The 22081-nt window shown below is 41.2% G+C and overlaps 1 protein-coding gene across 1 annotated transcript; it reads right to left on the reverse strand.

Annotated features, from left to right (window-relative positions):
- Positions 1-8292: 8292 nt before the first annotated feature.
- Positions 8293-21827, reverse strand: bcas1 (brain enriched myelin associated protein 1). Its single transcript, XM_039010683.1, has 10 exons — positions 21780-21827; positions 21292-21376; positions 19839-20227; positions 14515-14673; positions 13349-13408; positions 11126-11161; positions 10786-11007; positions 9407-9535; positions 8550-8756; positions 8293-8346 (listed from the first exon to the last, which is right to left on the reverse strand). The coding sequence occupies exons 1-10, from the start codon at positions 21825-21827 to the stop codon at positions 8293-8295; spliced, it is 1389 nt and encodes a 462-aa protein (XP_038866611.1).
- Between the last annotated feature and the right edge of the window lie 254 nt (positions 21828-22081).

The raw sequence follows: 22081 nt of genomic DNA on the forward strand, positions 1-22081 counted from the left end.
TCAGGAGACACTGTGGCCCCATCCGATGATACCCCCGGACAGGGCCAAACAGGAAGGATATAACCCCACCCACTTTGCCAAAGCACAACCCCCGCACCACTAGAGGGATATCTTCAACCACCAACTTACAATCCTGAGACAAGGCCGAGTATAGCCCACAAAGATCTCCGCCACGGCACAAACCAAGGGGGGGCGCCAACCCAGACAGGAAGATCACGTCAGTGACTCAACCCACTCAAGTGACGCACCCCTCCTAGGGACGGCATGAAAGAGCACCAGTAAGCCAGTGACTCAGCCCCTTTAATAGGGTTAGAGGCAGAGAATCCCAGTGGAGAGAGGGGAACTTTCTGTATACCAGGGGTATTTTCTGTATACCAGGGATCTAGTTTCTTATGACAAATGTTTTTAGTTTTTATGGGTGCAACTGCATCTAGGGTATTGCGCAAGGTTAAATTGAGTTCCTCAGTTAGGTGGTTAACTGATTTTTGTCCTCTGACGTCCTTGGGTAGGCAGAAGGAGTCTGGAAGGGCATCAAGGAATCTTTGTGTTGTCTGAGAATTTATAGCACGACTTTTGATGCTCCTTGGTTGGGGTCTGAGCAGATTATTTGTTGCGATTGCAAACGTAATAAAATGGTGGTCCGATAGTCCAGGATTATGAGGAAAAACATTAAGATCTACAACATTTATTCCATGGGACAAAACTAGGTCCAGAGTATGACTGTGGCAGTGAGTAGGTCCAGAGACATGTTGGACAAAACCCACTTAGTCGATGATGGCTCCAAAAGCCTTTTGGAGTGGGTCTGTGGACTTTTCCATGTGAATATTAAAATCACCAAAAATTTGAATATTATCTGCTATGACTACAAGGTCCGATAGGAATTCAGGGAACTCAGTGAGGAACGCTGTATATGGCCCAGGAGGCCTGTAAACAGTAGCTATAAAAAGTGATTGAGTAGGCTGCATAGATTTCATGACTAGAAGCTCAAAAGACGAAAACGTTGTTGAAATTTGCTATCGTAAATGTTAGCAACACCTCTGCCTTTGCGGGATGCATGGGGGATATGGTCACTAGTGTAACCAGGAGGTGAGGCCTCATTTAACACAGTAAATTCATCAGGCTTAAGCCATGTTTCAGTCAGGCCAATCACATCAAGATTATGATCAGTGATTAGTTCATTGACTATAACTGCCTTTGAAGTGAGGGATCTAACATTAAGTAGCCCTATTTTGAGATGTGAGGTATCACGATCTCTTTCAATAATGGCAGGAATGGAGGAGGTCTTTATCCTAGTGAGATTGCTAAGGCGAACACCGCCATGTTTAGTTTTGCCCAACCTAGGTCGAGGCATAGACACAGTCTTAATGGGGATAGCTGAGCTGACTACACTGACTATGCTAGTGGCAGACTCCACTAAGCTGGCAGGCTGGCTAACAGCCTGCTGCCTGGCCTGCACCCTATTTCATTGCACCCTATTTCATTAATCTATTTCATTGATTAACTGGTTAGGTAAACAATACAATAAAAACCTCTATAGAGCAACTCTGTGCATCTACATCTGAAAACTATACATCCACATTACACTCAATAATAAATAATATATGCCATTTAGCACACTTATCCAAAGTGACTTACAGTCATATGTGTGTGCATGTACATACAGGCATGCAATTGCCTGCTGATATAAACTCTTGACAATACAGTATATTAGCAATCGATATTGCTATTAACCTTCTATTAGCAGGCATGTGTGTGCATGTACATACAGGCATGCAATTGCCTGCTGATATAAACTCTTGACAATACAGTATATTAGCAATCGATATTGCTATTAACCTTCTATTAGCAGGCCTGGGAATACGTTGTCTTCCTTGGTCCTTGTAATGTGATCCCCCATGCCTCTCTGTAGATATGCTGCTGCAGAACAGCGCTGCACAGCGATGACACACATTAGTGTTGACAGTAGGCCTCCCCAGTTCCCATAGGCCTCCAAGGCAGCCCACTGTTCCCTTGACTTGGCCCTCCTACCCCCTCTGGGTCTTCTGGGCTGTGTGCTGTATTCATTCACACACTCACACTTATTGTCCTGTGATGAACTGAAGCAGCATGTTCGTAGAACAACTCCTCTGAGGAATATTTACAGGAATTATTTTGCTTCAATCTTCCTATTCTACACTATTTAATAGTTAAGTGTTTACCAACATCAGCCTTCCTGCTTACTGTAGAAGCACCTCAACAATGATAGAGTGTAAGAGCATTCCACCTGTACAGTATAGTGGAATAATGATTCACTACACTCTCCGACCAAAGGGTTCTTTGGCTGTCCCCATAGGAGAACCCTTTTTGGTTCCATGTAGAACTCTTTTTGGTTCCTGGTAGAACTCTTTCAGGTTCCATGTAGAAGCTTCTGTGGAAAGGGTTTTACATTGAACTCAAAAGGGTTACACCCCCCACAGATAGTGTGGTGAAGAAGGCGCAACAGCAACTCTTCAACCTCAGGAGGCTGAATAAATTTGGCTTGGCCCCTAAAACCCTCACAAACTTTTACATATGCACAATTGACAGCATCCTGTCGGGCTGTATCACCGCCTGGTATGGCAACTGCACCGCCCGCACGCTCTCCAGAGGGTGGTGCAGTCTACCCAACGCATCACCGGGGGAAAACTACCTGCCCTCCAGGACACCTGCAGCACCCGATGTCACAGGAAGGCCAAAAAAGATCATCAAGGACAACAACCACCCGAGCCACTGCCTGTTCACCCCGCTATCATCCAGAAGGCGAGGTCAGTACAGATGCATTAAAGCTGGGACTAAGAGACTGAAAAATAGCTTCTATCTTAAGGCCATCAAACTGTTAAATAGCCATCACTAGCTGGCTTCCACCCGGTTACGCAACCCTATATACATAGACTTGGAATCGTTGGCCACTTCAATAATGGAACCCTAGTCACTTCAATAATCTTTAAATAATGTTTACATACTGCTTTACCTTGCACCTTAGAGGCTGGGACTAGCTGAAAGCATGTATATCCTAACAACGGACATTAGAAACTGTAATATCTTATGCTTCACCGAGTCGTGGCTGAACGACGACATTAAGAACATACAGCTGGCAGGTTATACACTCCATCGGCAGGACAGAACAGCAGCCTCTGGTAAGACACGGGGCGGGGGCCTATGCATATAAGTGAACAACAGCTGGTGCACGATATCTAAAGAAGTCTCGAGGTTTTGCCTGCCTGAGGTAGAGTATCTCATGACAAGCTGTAGACCACACTATCTACCTAGAGAGTTTTCATCTGTTTTTTTCGTAGCTGTCTACATACCACCACAGACCGATGCTGGCACTAAAACCGTGCTCAATGAGCTGTATACTGCCGTAAGGCGGCACTCCTAGTGGCCGGGGACTTTAATGCAGGGAAACTTAAATCTGTTGTACCTAATTTCTATCAGCATGTTAAATGTGCAACCAGAAGAAGAAAAAAATTCTAGACCACCTTTACTCTACACTCAGAGACGCGTACAAAGCTCTCCCTCGCCCTCCATTTGGCAAATCTGACCATAATTCTATCCTCCTGATTCCTGCTTACGAGCAATAATTAAAGCAGGAGGCACCAGTGACTCGGTCTATAAAAAAGTGGTCAGATGAAGCAGATGCTGAACTACAGGACTGCTTTGCTAGCACAGGCTGGAATATGTACCGGGATTCTTCCGATGGCATTGAGGAGTACACCACATCAGTCACTGGCTTTATCAATAAGTGCATCGAGGACGTCGTCCCCACAGTGACTGTACGTACATACCCCAACCAGAAGCCATGGATTACAGGAAACATTCGCACTGAGCTAAAGGGTAGAGCTGCCACTTTCAAGGAACGGGAATCTAACCCGAAAGCTTATAAGAAATACTGTTATGCCCTCCGACAAACGATCAAGCAGGCAAAGCGTCAATGCAGGACTAAGTCGAGTCGTACTACACCTGTTCCGATGCTCGTCGGATGTGATCGGCTATGAAAAGCCAACTGACATTTACTCCTGAGGTGCCGACCTGTTGCACCCTCGACATCCACTGTGATTATTATTATTTGACCCTGCTGGTAATCTATGAACATTTGAACATCTTGGCCATGTTCTGTTATAACCTCCACCTGGCACAGCCAGAAGATGACTGGCCACCCCTCATAGCCTGGTTCCTCTCTAGGTTTCTTCCTAGGTTCTGGCCTTTCTAGGGAGTTTTTCCTAGCCACGTGCTTCTACACCTGCATTGCTTGCTGTTTGGGGTTTTAGGCTGGGTTTCTGTACAGCACTTTGAGATATCAGCTGATCTAAGAAGGGCTTTATAAATAAATTTGATTTGATTTGATGTGGCATGGCTTGAAAACTATTACAGACTACAAAGGGAAGCACAGCCGAGAGCTGCCCAGTGACACGATTCTACCAGACGAGCTAAATAACTTCTATGTTCGCTTCGAGGCAAGTAACACTGAAACATGCATGAGAGCACCAGCAGTTCTGGACGACTGTGTAATCACGCTCTCCGCAGCCGATGTGAGTAAGACTTTTAAACAGGTCAACTTTTAACAGGACGTGTACTCCGAGCATGCGCTGACCAACTGGCAAGTGTCTTCACTGACATTTTCAACCTCTCCCTGTCTGAGTCTGTCATACCAACATGTTTCAAGCAGATCACCATAGTCCCTGTGCCCAAGAACACTAAAGTAACCAGCCTAAATGACTACCGACCCGTAGCACTCACATCTGTAGCCATGAAATGCTTTGAAAGGCTGGTCATGGCTCATATTAACACCATTATCCCAGAAAACCTAGACCCACTCCAATTTGCATACCCTCACCAACAGATCCACAGATGATGCAATCTCTATTGCACTCCACTCTCCTCTTTCACACCTGGACAAAAGGAGCACCTATGTGAGAATGCTATTCATTGACTACAGCAGAGCATTCAACACCATAGTGCCCTCAAAGCTCATCAGTAAGCTAAGGACCCTGGGACTAAACACCTCCCTCTGCAACTGGATCCTGGACTTCCTGACGTGCCGCCCCCTTGGTGGTAAGGGTAGGCAACAACACATCCACCACGCTGATCCTCAACACGGGGGCCCCTCAGGGGTGGGTGCTCAGCCAACACCATCATTAAGTTTGCTGATGACACAACAGTGGTAGGCCTGATCACTGACAACGATGAGACAGCCTATAGGGAGGAGGTCAGAGACCTGACCGTGTGGTGCAAGGACAACAACCTCTCCCTCAATGTGACCAAGACAAAGGAGATGATTGTGGACTACAGGAAAGGAGGACTGAGCATGCCCCCATTCTCATCGTCGGGGCTGTAGTGGAGCAGGTTGAGAGCTTCAAGCTCCTTGGCGTCCACATCACCGAGGGCACGACAAAACCTATTCCCCCTAAGGGGACTGAAAAAATGTGGCATAGGTCCTCAGATCCTCAAAAAGTTTTACAGCTGCACCATAGAGAGCATCCTGACGGGTTGCATCACTGCCTGGTATGGAAACTGCTCGGCCTCCGACCGCAAGGCACTTGCTCACTACAGAGCAAGGCACTACTGTACATAGCCCCGCTATTGTTATTTATTGCTGCTCTTTAATTATTTTTTATTCTTATCTCTTAGTTTTTGTAGGTATTTTCTTAAAACTGCATTGTTGGTTGAGGGCTTGTAAGTAAGCATTTCACTGTAAGGTCTACTACACCTGTTGTATTTGGCACACGTGACAAATAACATTTGATTTGCTGCCCTATATACATAGACTTGAAATCATTGGCCACTTTAATAATGAAACACTAGTCACTTTAATAATGTTTACATACTGCTTTACTCATTTCATATGTATATACTGTATTCTATTATACTGTATTTTAGTCAATGCCACTTCGCCATTGCTCAATCTAATATTTATATATTTCTTAATTCCATTCTTTTACTTTTAGATTTGTGTGTATTATTGTGAATTGATTTAGATACTACTGCACTGTTAGATACTATTTGATCTGGAACCCAAAAGTTTTTTTGAACGGTTCTCCTTTTGTGATAGCTGAATAAGCCTTTTAGGTTCTAGATAACATCATGTTTTCAAAGAGTATATTAATAAATGAGTATGAGTGAGCAAAACTGTTCCATATCTGACATTATGCATATTCAAGAGTGTGTACAGTATGTACTGCCACAAAGGTGGAGTCACAGTAAGTTCAGATGCATCAGTTTATGCATTATCAAAAAGTCTCCCACTCCCACACAGCCGTCTGTGTAGTTTGAAGTCGTTAGTCAAAGCACGTTTAGAAAATAGCTTCTGTATTTCTCCTGGTCCATCATGTGCTACCTTTTACTACTTCTCTTCTGAAAATAATACGTATTAACTCAGTTCTCTCAGACATATTAGTATGATATTGTTACTGCCAAAGCTAAATGTGATATTGCCTCTTAAAATTGAAATGATCAGCAGGGAAAAGGACAGACAATGGGAACAAATAAAATGTCTAGTCCAGTACTACCATAACCATAGCCTCCCTCACCATCTATCTCTCTCTCTCCCTCTCTCTTTTCCCTTCCACTTCATGGCAATTTCTTTGATGCACAATTTGAAGCGATCATAGCGATTACAGGGGGCAATGCAAGAACAGTGCTTCAGATAACAAAGGAGCAGTGTGAGTTGTGCCTTCAGGGACGGCGACTCATCACTTAATGGTGGATGATCTCAGACACAGCTATCTAAAATGCATTCCTCCACAGACAGAGGACTCCATGATGGGGCACTTTAAAAAGATTAGAGAGTCACTTCTCTATCACAGGCAGGCTTACAATTCTTCAGATCAGCTGCTAATATCATTTGCCTGTTTTTCATTCACACTCTCTCAGGCTCTCATATAACAATAATACCTGACCAATCACATAACAATCAAAGCCGTTGCTTGGGTGATTAGCAAGGGTGGTGTTCAGTGTTTTCAAGTTGTATGTATTCAATGAGGTGTGGCCTTCAAACATACTGTAAAACAGCTTGGCTTCCTACTTCAGTCATGCAAGATAAACTTGTTGGGTCATGTCTTTTTCAGTTATTGCAACACTTGGTAATCCTGTTTGATGATAACATGAGCAATAATTTAAATTAACCCTAAATATTTTTATTCTTATTTCCTTCCTGATCAATTTTGGCCTAAATTGAAACATAGAAAAAACAATGAAAGAAATATTGTACACATGTATTCTCTTTAAACAGTTAGAGAAAAAGTCCTTTAATAAGACACATATAATGTTATAGTATCATATATTTGTGAAGGGTTGGCACAGGAAATAATCTATTTGCAGATTCTATATATAGTCAATAGATGCAGAAATAAACAGACATGATCCCAAAAATTATAACAGTTTTCATACAGGCACACATACAGTATGTTAAACAGTTCAATCACATGAAAACTAACCACCATTCTTAAGAAAACCCTTAGGAAAATGTAAATCAGCTTTGATTCGTGACTATGCAGTATTAGCTCTATAGACTACCAGGTGATATGTGCAGCCCACCAAACGTAACGATTGTGATGTCCCCCTGTGTATGATTATAATAATAAATGGTATATTTATATATTATACATATTATATATCAAATATTTGATATTTATCATCAATTATATATTTGCATCCATGTACAGTTCCTGCTAAGTTAAAAAGGACATTGTAAAGTGCACGTGTTAATCATTAATCAAAACATAATAAAAATTTCCCCCACTCCTCCAATATATGTTGAGTATATTCCAATAGTACCTCTTTATCTCAAGCTGAGCAAACCATCCTATGAACTTATCTGAAACCGTTGTATGCACTTCACAAGTTCTTTCAGACTAGTTCTATTTTTACACCAAGTGAAAAAAATTAAGCAAAACGTTATATATCGCATTACATCATTATGTGCATTAATCTGACAAAGCAAGGGTAAATGCTGCATAATTTATAGAGAGAGAGGTTAAGTTCAACAGCACAGGCAACAGATAATGGATGTTTCTCCCAGTACAAGTCACTAACCACACCTCTTTCTACCTATCAAGCCTTTCAACCAAACATATATTTTACCTCCTTGACAAAGAACAACTCTGAAATACTCCACAAAGACTTGACCAGACCAGTTGCAGCCTCTGTCCCTCAAAAAACTTGCTCTTACCACCATCCCTTCAATAGTGCGATCAGATGATCAAAAATGATGTATCTAACAAATCAAAAGTTCATTTCCAGATTATTTTGGGGGGTCAAATAATGGGAGTTTCCTTTTTATTTGGTCTTCTCAGGTTCTGTTTGTACTCCTGCGTCTGACTGGCGTTTCCCCTGCAAGGAAAGGAAAGTTTTTTTTCCACTTATCAATGTAGAACTTTATATGAGAATCTACATTTGATTTTCTCACATTACTTTTCCATAAGCAATATCTCTCGACATTTCACTGTAAAGAATGGCTCACAGTCATAATAAGTTGCTGAGGCCATCTAGTGGTGGCACATTTGATTAAGAGCGGAATTGCTAATTCAGCCTACCAGGTTTTTGAAGAACAAGTGGATGGAGTTCCTCTTCTCCAGCCTCTTAGGGAGGACGGGGGAATTGTCCCCACCCTCGGAGGGTCCTGATGCTGGCTTGCTGTCCACAGCAGGGATCTCTGGGGCCTTTGGTTCTTCCTTGGCCACACTTGGGCCAGCTATGGCTTCTGTAGCTGGGGCTGGGGCTTCCTTTTTGGGCTCAGAAGCCTGATTGAATTATGACAAATAATCAAAAGATACATTTCTGAGTGTAATTTGTATCATGTAATGTTAATCGTGAAGCCATTCCTCGATCCAAAGCTGTATTATGACGTTGCCTCCTCTCTCTCACGAGGTAAAGCTGAGCCCACACGTTAATACATTAACTAGCACAATACAAGAGCACAATTGACGCAATGAAATAATGACTAGATTAATGAGAGCATTGTTCTGTTTGGTAAAGATATAATTTATAGAAATTAGAAATGGAAAAACTATCACTAGTCTAACCAGCTGTTTTTTGATAATGTGTATGCAACAGATATCAATTGATCTACCAAATAATGTACATTATTTGTGCAGGATATTTCAATATGGTAGTACCAGCATAAGCTGAACTCAGTGAGATCACTCTTGTTAATTTCACACTGGCTGTCAGGAATGGTCATTTACCCCTTTGAAAGGTTTCTTGAGGAGTCGGACTCCACTTGTTGAAGCCGTCAGGACTTTTGAAGCCATTTGGTTTAGCAGGTCCTCAAATTCACATCATTCCGTTATTGTTTATCACATTTGCACATTTTCCTGTCTTTCCAAAATAACTAGCATGTGTAGTTCCCGTTGAGAACCAAAGTGGGATGTAAGTAAAATATCTGCCTTACCTTGGGCTTGAAAAGAGAAAAGGAGGCTTTGGTTACAGCCGGTTTCTTCCCCTCTTTTGGTGCAGGTGCCGGTGGTGGCTCTGGTTTGGCAGAGGCCTCCAGAGTAGCCGTCTTTGAGGCGTCTATCTCCTTTATCGGAACAGCAGAAGAGAAAAATGTAGTTATGAGTCCTTCTCAGGATGAAGGTGTGTATAAAGGCAAAAAAAACGAATCAGCCACCTGGAAGAACCAGAAAAGAACCCACCAAACAGAGAAGAAAGACATGAGGGGGATGAAAAGCTATACTCTGGAACCAAAACTGGTACTGTAAAAGAGATGTGATGTACTTTGCCCCTTAGGGCCACCCTATTGATGAGACGAATGAGACCAATTATAACTGATAGCATGAATACCCAATTCGACCATGCAACCCGACCGAAAGAGAAGAAGACGGCACAGGGTGGATGGAGAATGCCAAGAGAGTTATCCACTTCTACCTGTACTTCAACAACTGGCTGTGGCTCCACTGGTTCCACTGTCTGTGGAGGGCAGAATGATGTTGATGATGTTGACATGTGCTGTATAACACACTATCTAGGCTTTATACTGAATGGGCAACATGGCAAGGCACAGGTAGGTTTGTAAAAGCACACTTCACCACACAAATAAATACACAAAGAAGCACACAGTCGGAATGGAAAACAGAGTCAAATTCAGTTTCTGAAATCAATATTTGGTCTGCTGTTATATTAGTAGTTACTTTGGCCTCAAAATACTGAACTAGATATTGTTGGATTTCTGATGTTGTGGGATGCTATTAATGTTCACAGATGATGAATGAATGCAGACCTAAGCCCATTCTCCACAAGCCATGCCTCAGTCTAGCTGATTGCGGCGCTATCTTAGGTGTGTTGATTCCACATTGAGAAAAACATCAGCAATGAAACTCCATGAAATGTCACTTGAAGTATGAAGATAGGTCTACATTTACACGAATGCTCCGAGGGACTGCTCTGTTTGGTCTCTGTACTGATGCTCTGCACAAGAGAAAAGGCAGCAGTCTGTATGATATAGCTAGTATATAGTGTACCCACAAGATGCAATGATTTTAATACAGTTATATGAAATGATGGATGTCACAGTGAGCTTAACTCTGTTAGTTTCAAAATGGCTGAATGTTGTATTGTCATTTACCACTGCAGGAGGCTTGGCAGGTGCACTGGCTCCACTTGTTGATTTAACCTTGATTTTAGACTTGAGGCCTAGCAATGCCTCAAATTCAGATCAAACTGTTACAATCTGACACAGACATTCATACATTATATTATTCTCTTTTACAGAAAGTTATCAATTTGCCAAAGATTCCGTTTAAGTGCCTTACAGTGCCAGTATTGGCTTACCTTTCTGCTGAAAAGTCTGCTGAACGGGCTGTCCGATTTCGACTTGGTGGCCTCTGGTTCTTTGGCATCATCCTTTGGTTCTTTTTTTGGTGTGTTTGTCCCAGGTTGGGCTGCTATTTCTGCTTTAACCTCCATCTTAGGTGGTGCTGGGGCTGGAGGCGGGGGTGGTGGGATTGACATTCCTCCTTTGGCTGCTGCTGGAGCATCCACTACTTGTGCAGCCTATTCGAGCGAGAGGCACAATGGAACAGGAAGCAAAATAGGAACAGTTGATCACCAACACCCAGTTAATAGGTCACAAAACATGATTTATGTATTTATTTATTCATTCAGTACTCACTGTAGTTGTTGCTGTTGGTTGGGCCTCTTTCTGTGACTGTTTTGTGACGACAACAAAAAAACAATAGTTAGTGCTGGTAATAAGGAGAATAATCACCATTCTGTTTCTGCTAAGAGATCATGTACCTTCTGTCTAAACAGGTTGATTAGAGGACCCGAAGAGGCATCTTTGGCAACTAATCTCTCGTGGACAGACTACGTAAACAATTGAACTTCTGAACATATTAAGCAAGATTTTAGTTCTGGTTTGACCAAGGTTATTTGCAACAGGCTCCACAGCTGAGTAAGACGCCCCTTGGCCTGCACAGGTATTCTCAGCTGTGGCCTTCAACAGAAGATGGATGCCAGTTATGGCAGACTGCTGACACTACTAAATACTTGTTTAGTAAGGCTCAAGAATCATTGGTTTGTTTAACTCAGCCTGTATTTGACATTTTTGGTATTCAATATGATGAATGTATGTTTTTTTTCTGCGGCATTCAATAACAGTTACAATCACAGTCACCCAAAAGCCTCTCACTGTAGGTAAATATGTTGCAACTGTAGATGCAAGTGTAGATGTTAACGACGGCAATGTTGAATGAGGCGTCATGTTACCAAAGGGATGAAAATGACAAGTGGTAAGAGTGAGATGTGTTTCACTTGTTCTTTTTTCACCTTTGTTGGTGTAAGCAATGAGAAAGATGTTCTCTTTCTACTGAAGGTAAATTAAGGCATGAAAAGCTGCCATTATTATTTTAGATGACTTTAGGGAAATAATTGTATAGCATTAAATATACACTGAACAAAATATAAACGCAACATGTAAAGTGTTGGTCCCATGTTTCATAAAATGAAATAAAAGATCCCAGAAATGTTCCATACACACAAAAAAGCTTATTTATCTCAGATTTTGTGCACAAATTTGTTTACATCCCTGTTAGTGAGCATTTCTACTTTGCCAAGATAATCCATCCACCTGACAGTTGTGGCAAATCAAGAAGCTGATTAAACAGCGTGATCATTACACAGGTGCATCTTGTACTGGGGACAATAAAAGCCCAATCTAAAAATTGTTACACAACACAACGGCACAGATGCAATTGGCATACTACTGCAGGAATGTCCACCAGAGCTGTTGCCAGATAATTTAATGCTAATTTCTCTACCATAAGCCACCTCCAACGTTGATTTAGAGAATTTGGCAGTACGTGCAATCGGCCTCACAACCGCAGACCACCTGTACGGCATCGTGTGGGCGAGCGGTTTGCTGATGTAAACATTATGAACAGAGTGCCCCATGGTGGCGTTGGGGCTATGGTATGGGCAGGCATGATGTTATCGATGGCAATATGAATGCACAAAAAGGAGAATAACATAGCGCTGGGGCTATAACTCTTTATGGAGGCATGATTCCAAAAGAAGGCATGAAGAAGAGAAAAGACAATACCTGCCTGTGTACTCATTCCTTCAAGACGGGGTCTCTCTTTCTTAGAGACGCTCTCATTGCCCTTAGGCTGACTCTACACATATTTATCACACAGAATGAGCGAGATCACTGACAGCACTATACAGTCTAAAATATGCTTTTATTTTATTTAGTTGATTAGGAGCATAATCAAGCATTACAGGCCAAATGTTTTGCTATTCAGAGGCATATTTTGAATTATGACAGCATTATACGAATCTTCCTTTTCAATACCAAATAAATTATGGTTCTTCAATTAGTGTTCATAGTGGTTTCACAATTAATTTTTACAAAGGCTTGAAATATTTTGGCAAAGGTTACAGATTTATGAAGCAATGTCACTCATTTACACAAACTCCTTTTAAATGTATTATAAAACAACCATTAGGCAATCACATATTTTTGCATATCTATTCACTTATGGACCTTACTATTAAAACAACTCTTCAATTCTTTAAACAACACAAATCCTGAGGCTTATTGTGAGGCCCATTTTAAGGTATCTGTGACCAACAGATGCATATCTGTATTCCCAGTAATGTGAAATTCATAGATTAGGGCCTAATTTATTCAATTCAATTGAGTGATTTCCTCATATGAACTGTAGTTCAATAAAATCAAAATCAATTGTTGCATTTTGCCTTTAAATATTTTTTGTTCAGTATAGAATACAGTATACTATACTGTAGGATCTCTGTGCATAATTGTATCTGTATTTAAATGGGATTCAGTGCTTTTGCATAATATATTATGTTTCAAATAAAAATACATGCTTACTTGGTCTTTTGTAACATCAGGGGTGGCAGCTCCTTGCTTGTTTCTTTTGGTAGGAGTCACCTTGGTAAAACACAGACATATATTGAGTCACGAGTGTCTGCGTACAATCTTGGATGTCAGTCAAAATTGTGACTAACCTTTGTTTCCTATGAAAAGATCTAGCATTTAAGTGTATGTTGATGTTTAATTTCTTTCTTTCAAATGAAATGCAATGCATACAGAAGATAACAGCAATGTTTATTTTGATAAGAGAGTTACTGTCACAGGGTACAGTGAAATGACTATTTTCCTAAATGTCTTTAAATTAGTCATATAGCCATTGATGTCTACGGTTGTCTAACTGATGGCACACAAAGAGGCCCCTGGCAAAGCACATACAGTACATGCTCTCTCATTGTGACAGCCATTGTGCTCTGGAGATGGCGTAGGCCTTCCCTCGCTCTATCTTCATGCATTTCAACTTCCAATGGCACAGGCCTCCCTTGTGAGCTCACATTATTGGCTGAACAAAAGACCACCACATTCCCGCATGTTCAAAGGATTTGATTAGCATGGCGCTGGGGCTATGTTAACTCTTTATGGAGGCATAATTCCAAAAGAAGGCATGATGAAGAGAAATGACAATAGCTGCCTGTGTACTCATTCCTTCAAGACGGGGTCTCTCTTTCTTAGAGACGCCCTCATCGCCCTTAGGCTGACTCTACACATATTTATCACACACAATGAGTGAGATCACTGACAGCACTATACAGTCTAAAATACAATGGCATCACTGATGGAGCATGCTTTCTCATTTAGTTGATTAGGAGCATAATCAAGCATTACAGGCCAAATGTTTTGCTATTCAGAGGCATATTTGAAATTATGACAGCATTATACGAATCTTCCTTTTCAATACCAAATAAATGATGGTTCTTCAATTAGTGTTCATAGTGGTTTCACAGTGGATTTTTACAAAGGATTGAAATATTTTGGCAAAGGTTACAGATTTATGAAGCAATGTCACTCATTTACACAAACTCCTTTTAAATGTATTATAAAACAACCATTAGGCAATCACATATTTTTGCATATCTATTCACTTATGGACCTTACTATTAAAACAACTCTTCAATTCTTTAAACAACACAAATCATATTCAATAAAAAAAAAAATTATCGACTTACTAGTGTTTTAAAGAAGTTCATAACTGGATTATCTTCTGTTTGACTCTCACCCTCTTGGTTTTCCTCAAGGTGATTGCTTTCCTCGCCAATTCCGGGGCCTTTGACGTCCTCTGCCTCTGGACTAGGGTTGACCTCCTCCTTTACCTCATCAAGTGGCTCCTATAGGCAACCACAAATAGTTATCCCTCAGAAATGTGAATGTGTTGGAGCACTGGAGCTGACATGCAATGAGTCTGTTAGACGCAGCATTGAGATGGGAGCACAATTCCAACCATGCCTCTGCCTACTTGGGGCACGATCAACAATCACCCTTTTATTATAGCCTGTCCCCCCCCCACACACACACACTCATTGATATTCAGCAATGTTGGAGACTTCTGTCTCTTTCTTTTCTCTGAGAAATGTCAGCAAACTCAAATATCTTGTTTGGTGGTATTCTAAGAAAATCCTCCATTCTTATCCAACAATATATAAATTTCATTCAATATTTCTTACAGTAATTTGACTTAGTTTAAATGAAACAATGCTCCTTCATCATCTGGACTTCACTCCAGTCATTGAACAAGATTATCTATTCAACAGGAACATGAGTTGACTCTATCTAATATGTCAACACATCCCACCCTCTTAACATAAACTCCCCAGACGGATCTATACATTTGGACAAGATTCAATGAGAATAACTGAGTTGAATTTGAATTTAAGTTTCAAGTTTTTTATTGTCACGTGCACTAGTACAGTGAAATGCCTTACTTGCTTGCTCTTTCCCGACAATGTGGTAGTACTATAAAAAATAAATACAAAAAGTAAAGTAGAACAAAAAAACACATGAGAAATAGAAATAACAACACAAGAAAGTGGGTAAGCTATATACAGGGTCAGTTCCTGGGTCAGTGCCAATACCATTTTTACAATGTGCAGGGATACTGGAGTGGTACGGTTAGATGTGTATAGGGGTAAGGTGACTACGCATCAGGATTTATGCTAAACAGTGTAGCAGCAGTGCATATGATGATTGCATGTGAGTGTGTGTGTGTAGTCAGTGCTTGTTGTGTGTGTGTGTGTGTGTGTGTGTGTGTGTGTGTGTGTGTGTGTGTGTGTGTGTGTGTGTGTGTGTGTGTGTGTGTGTGTGTGTGTGTGTGTGTGTGTGTGTGTGTGTGTGTGTGTGTGTGTGTGTGTCAGTGTGTGTGTTGGTGTGTCAGTGTGGGTGTGTGTAGAGTTTGCATAGAGAATAGAGACAAAAAATCAATAAAATAGAAGGGTCAATGCAGATAGTCCATGTAGCCATTTGTTTTAGCTATTTATCAGTCTTATGGCTTGGGGATAGAAGCTGTTCAGGAGACTTTTGGTGTCGGACTTGATTCTCCAGTACCGCTTGCCGTGCGGAAGCAAAGAGAATGTTTATGTACATGGGGCAGATACACAGCAAATTCTGCAGTGTTAAACGTAATAGTTTATATATGGGTCGACACTTGTCAGTGTTAAATTAACACACTGCTTAGTGTAAAGCCTGACTTGCATATTTCCCAGAGTGCATTGCTTTTCAAGTGAATTATAGAGCTACCACACATGACTGTATTTTTTTGTGACAGGCATGGTTGTTGTAATAATCCATTTTCAGTCCTGTGCCCTTCACCAAGTGAGATCCTGATTGAATATGTTAGTATTAAAATGTAATTCTTTAACACAATACAACAAGTATTTAATAAGGCCTTATTTTGAGGGCCTAGTTTGACCCTAGTACAGTGGCCTTAAAACTCGAGGTTTTCAGGCCTGCAATTCACATTATGATAGCTTGCAACGTGATTTGTAATTCCTATTGCACTCCAGCAAGAGTGGAGATATATTTTTATTTTACATGTATGTTTTAGTCATTTAGCAGACGCTCTTATCCAGAGCGATTTACAGGTGCAATTAGGATTAAGTGTCTTGCTCAAGGACACATCGACTGATTTTTCACCTTGTCGGCTCAGGATTCATGTATGGGATTCATGTACAGGGAAATATTTATGTTATTTATATTTAAATAGAATAAGATTAATTCATCAATCAATGTACATAGATATGGAAACAAACAATTTAACAAATCAACATGCAATAGAGCATGCTGGGAAATATGATCATGATGGGCATGGTTTTTGCTGAATGCTGGTTATTAACACCAACACTGGGGTTAATTTACACTAATGAGTGTTAACTTAACACTTACAGAGTTAATTTAATAACACCTGAATGAACACTAGAAATGTTACACTGAAAAATCAACACCAGGTAACACTGAACGACGTACTGTGTACAAGTAAAACATTAACACGATTAATTGAAAAATAAACCAGACTTTGAATGAGACTTTTAAACATTTTAATTGCAAAGATCATAGGTAAGATAAAATATACTGAACACAACAAAAATATAAAGCCCAACATGCAACAATTTCAAAGATTTTACTGAGTTACAGTTCATATAAGGAAATCAGTCAATTGAAATAAATAAATTAGGCCCTAATCTATGGATTTCATGACTAGGAATACAGATATGCATCTGTTGGTCACAGATACCTTTAAAAAAAGGTATGCGTATGGATTAGAAACCAGTCAGTGTGGGCATCATTTGCCTCACACATCTCCCCCGCATAGAGTTTATCTGGCTATTGATTGTGGTCTGTGGAATGTTGTTCATCCAGATCATCCCAAACATGCTCAATGGGTTACAAGTCTGGTGAGTATGCAGGCCATATAAGAACTGGGAGATTTGCAGATTTCAGGAATTGTGTACAGCTCCTTGCGCATTATCATGCTGAAACATGAGGTGATGGTGACAGATGAATGGCACGACAATGGGCCCCAGGATTTCATCACGGTATCTCTGTGCATAGAAATTTCCATCAATGAAATACAATTGTGTTCGTTGTCCGTAGTTTATGCCTGCCCATACCATAACCCCACCGCCACCATGGGACATTCTGTTCAAAACTTTGACAAGAGCAAACCACTCACCCACATGATGCTATACACGCTGTCTGCGATTTGCCCTGTACAGTTGAAACCAGGATTCATCCGTGAAGAGCACACTTCTCCAGCGTGCCAGCGGCCATCGAAGGTGAGCATTTTCCCACTGAAGTCAGTTACAACGCCGAACTGCAGTTAGGTCAAGACCCTGAGGAGGACGACGAGACCCTGGGGAGAACGACAAGCACGCAGATGAGCTTCCCCGAGACGGTTTCTGTGCAGATAGTTTGTGCAGAAATACTTTTGTTGTGCAAAGCCACAGTTTCATCAGCTGTGGCTGATCTCAGATGATCCCGCAGGTGAAGAAGCCAGATGTGGAGGTCCTGGGCTGGCATGGTTACACGTGGTCTGCGGTTGAGAGGCCGGTTGGATGTACTGTCACGTTCTCAAAAACAACATTGGAGAATGGTTACGGTGGAGAAATGAACATTCAATTCTCTGGCAACAGCTCTGGTGGACATTTCTGCAGTCCGAATGACAATTGCTTGCTCCCTCAAAACATGAGACATCTGTGGCATTGTGTTGTGTGACAAATCTGCACATTTTAGAGTGGCCTTTTATTGTCCCCAGCACAACATGCATCTGTGTAATGATCATGCTGTTTAATCAGCTTCTTGATATGCCACACCTGTCTGATGGATGGATTATCTTGGCAAAAGAGAAATGCTCACTTACAGGGATGTAAACAAAACATACCATAGCCCCAACACCGCCATGGGGCACTCTGTTCACAATGTTGTCTTTAACACAATACAACAAGTATTTAATACGGCCTTATTTTGAGGGCCTAGTTTGACCCTAGTACAGTGGCCTTAAAACTCGAGGTTTTCAGGCCTGCAATTCACATTATGATGGCTTGCAAAGTGATGGCTCACATCAGCAATCCACTCGCCCACACGACGCCGTACAGGTGGTCTGCGGTTGTGGTCTGCGGTTGTGCAGATTGCACGTACTGCCAAATTCTCGAAACAAATTTGTGCACAAAATCTGAGAGAAATTAAATAAGCTTTTTGGCCGTTTGTAACATTTCTGGGATCTTTTATTTCAGCTCATGAAACATGGGACCAACACTTTACATGTTGCGTTTATATTTTTGTTCAGTATAATAAACCATACAATCATATAACCATGTCAGATTAGTAAAACAATTATAATACTAGTACTGCAATTAGTCTCCTTTTGTAGGTATTCACAGTGTCAAATAATTTATTCACGGAATCTAGATTCTTAGAAGAGGATCCTGCTCCTCAGCTGTAAATTACTCCATATCCAATGCTGTTTCAGCAGAAGTCTCATCCTCGCATTTCAAATCCCTTCTCTGCCTTAGACTGACCTTAAGTGTAATGTTAATAGTGCCGCAGCCCTCTGCAGACACCTCAGTACAGACACGGACAGGGCTATATACTGATTCTTTAATGATTTTCATACATGCGGATTGCAGCTGACTGAGCAACCTCGATGATGAGTCGCTTGTTTCTTTCCCTTCATCGTTCTTCTTGTTTTTCTCAGTCGTCTCTTTAGCACTGGGGCTAGATTCAAGTTCTTCTGACTCTACAGCAGCTACATCTTCAAGAACATCTACAATTTCTTCCAGCTCTTCTAGTTCTTCAGCGATTGCTGGGTATTTAGCAGCTTCATTTTGAAAAACATATGCAATTTCTTCCAGCTCTTCTAGTTCTGCAGCAATTGCTGAGTATAGAGCAGCTTCATTTTCAAGAACATATGCAATTTCTTCCAGCTCTTCTTTGGGTACGGGGCTCTTCTCCACAGTTGTATCCTCTGTGGGTTCTTCACCAAAGACCGGTTCTGTTGTCTCCTCTTCAGGTGGGCTGACACTTTCCTCCGTAGGCTGCTCTTCAGTGGTTACTGGCTGCTCTTCAAAGCTTCCAGTGGTGATTTGAATGCGGTCTGCCGTAAAAAAATCCAGTAGTGATGAAAGTTCAGACTCTGCCTCCGGAAATGAGAATCTGACTGCCAGTTGCTTTGGAAACAAATGTGCAGCCATCAAGACTTCGCTTGCCTCCTTTGAATCAACAAGAATTTTTGTTAGATTTGTAATGTGTTTTGTTAAACACTGGAAAGTGAAGAATGACGTGTTGATGTTCTCACAACAGGTGCAATATTATTGTAAGTTAATGTTACCAATTCAAAGTACAACTCACATTACAGTGGCTATATCCTTCAATCATTTAGATGTAGATATGTGAACATCTCAAGTTAGGAGTTGATGATCATTAATCAATGATCACTACACTGAGTAAAGTTGAAATGGAACTTATGCCAAACCAATTTGAAGGCTACTGATTAGATACTTACAGCTTGGATCCCATCGGTCACCGTTACAGGGACTTCCGGGGAACTCTTACTCTCCTCCACAGTTTTGTCCTTTATGGGATCCTCCTTTTCAGGGGCTGGATCAGGGTTGGGTTGAGGTGTAGCTTTCTTCTTGAAGAGGTTGTCAAATACGTTCACTCTTTCTTTTGAACTCTCCTTGGGCTCCTTCTTTTGGTGGTTTGGTTCCGGTTCTGGTATGGTTTTCGTCTTAGCAGTCTCTGCTTCCGCTTCTGGAACATTCTCAATGACAGGCTCCTGTTCCACCACCACAGGCGCACAACCACTGCCGTTTGCCTCCACTATACCTGGCTCTTTAGTGGGAGGCAGTGAGGAAGGCTGACTGTTCTGCTCCACAGCTGCTTCACTGGTATCTGCAAGAGATAGGTTACTTGGTGTGACAGGAAATAGAAAGTAATTTGCTATGATTCATCGTTTGTACACAAGCATCAGGTTGGTAATACCTGGCTATGATCGATCTATCAGATGTATGGCAACATATCATTTTGAATAAAATGGGAGTATGTGTGGTAAATAGCATGCAACTTTACCAAATGTGTTTTCTATTGATACTACCCTTATGACTAATCAATGCAGTGCTAAGGTCATTACCCTAAATGCAATGCAAGCAATTCCTTCCCTTGCTCTGTATGTAAAACTAATGTGCTACTAGAGACATATAGACTAGTCGTGTGAAACAAACACAACCTGTTCTAGAAACAGTGGCTTAGTGTCTCACTTACTGATATCAAATAATATTTTTGGGGGTGCTTATATTTGTCCTGTCACACACAAGTGTGCAATGGACATATGTTGCTTCATATCCCAACTCCCCCTGAGCAATTAGGTTTAAGTGTCTTGCTCAAGGGCACAGCGACAGATTTTTCACCTTGTCAGCTCCGATATTCGAACTAGCACCTTTGGGTTACTGGCCCAACGCTCTAACCTCGAGGTTACCTGCCGCCCCTTGACGACCAATATCAATATTATCGCGTTTGGAGAAAATACATATGGACTTGGCCTGAAAATCCTTGTACCTGACTGTTGATGCAGTGAGACAATATACACATAGATAGATCAAACATCTGTTCATCCTCTATGTTCAAGGCTACGCCTAGAGTTAACATTGAACACCACCCAGTAGCACTGACCGACTGATGTATTTACAGAGAATTAAGAGAGACTTGTAAATTGATCCAGACTAATCCAACAATTCAAGATTGATTACAAGTGACATACTGTCACTGTCATATCATCCCATTGGAGCTGTAAATGAATAACTAGCATTATAGACCGAGGTGTTGCAACCAGTTGGGCCCAAAGTTTAGGGTATTGATCATGGGGTAACAATCAGGTGACAACAGGATAAATGGCTACCAAACCACTCAAAGCCGTATATTAGTGGATGTAATAATGGCCTTGTGTACTGGGCACTTACCACTATTCTCCAGGCCATCGTACAAGATGCTTACAGCATGGCTATTCACTTCTCCTTCCGGGTGCTTGTCCAGAGCCTGCTCGGACTTTAAGAAGAAGGATTGTTGATATCAGTTTCTCTTGCCATCATTGTTTTCATTATTTTCATCACATCACTTTCATCATTACTCAATTTTGGACGAACCATCAATTATATAGTATTAGATGTATGTGTACTAGTAATATCCCTACTAAATTACTGTCTGTATCTTGAAACTGCTAATATTAGACAGTAAACACTTCCAGGGGTGGACTGGGACCAGAAATCGGCCCTGGCATTGCTAACACACTGTTCCATTTTTTCCCCTTGAGGTCCCAACACCAACCAACGTTTTCCTCCAAACCCCCACACTAGCCCATTATTAGCCAGATCATCATAATTTGCTAAAATTAAACTTAAGTTAGACAGGCCCACTAGGCAAAAAATGGACCAGCTCATCTGGTATTTGCCCAATATTCCGCCCCTGAACTAGCCTTCTTGCCCCTGTATTCCAACATTCAAAGTAAGACAAGCATGCTGTAAAGTTTGGCTTTTCTCATCAATACCTTATCTTTGGTATGTCCTTTGTTTTTGGAATGCTCATTGCCCATCTTGATCACAGATGAAACCTGCAGAAGAAACTGTTTGTCAGTGTTTGTGCATTTGTTCCTAAGGTTAATGCTGTGATGAGATACTCCATTCTTGCATCAAAATAGTATACAGTAGCTTCCAAATAGCTTCCAACAACAGCGTGAGATGAATTCAAATGTTA

The sequence above is a fragment of the Salvelinus namaycush genome, chromosome 16, assembly GCF_016432855.1.
Source record: "Salvelinus namaycush isolate Seneca chromosome 16, SaNama_1.0, whole genome shotgun sequence".
NCBI lineage: Eukaryota > Metazoa > Chordata > Actinopteri > Salmoniformes > Salmonidae > Salvelinus > Salvelinus namaycush.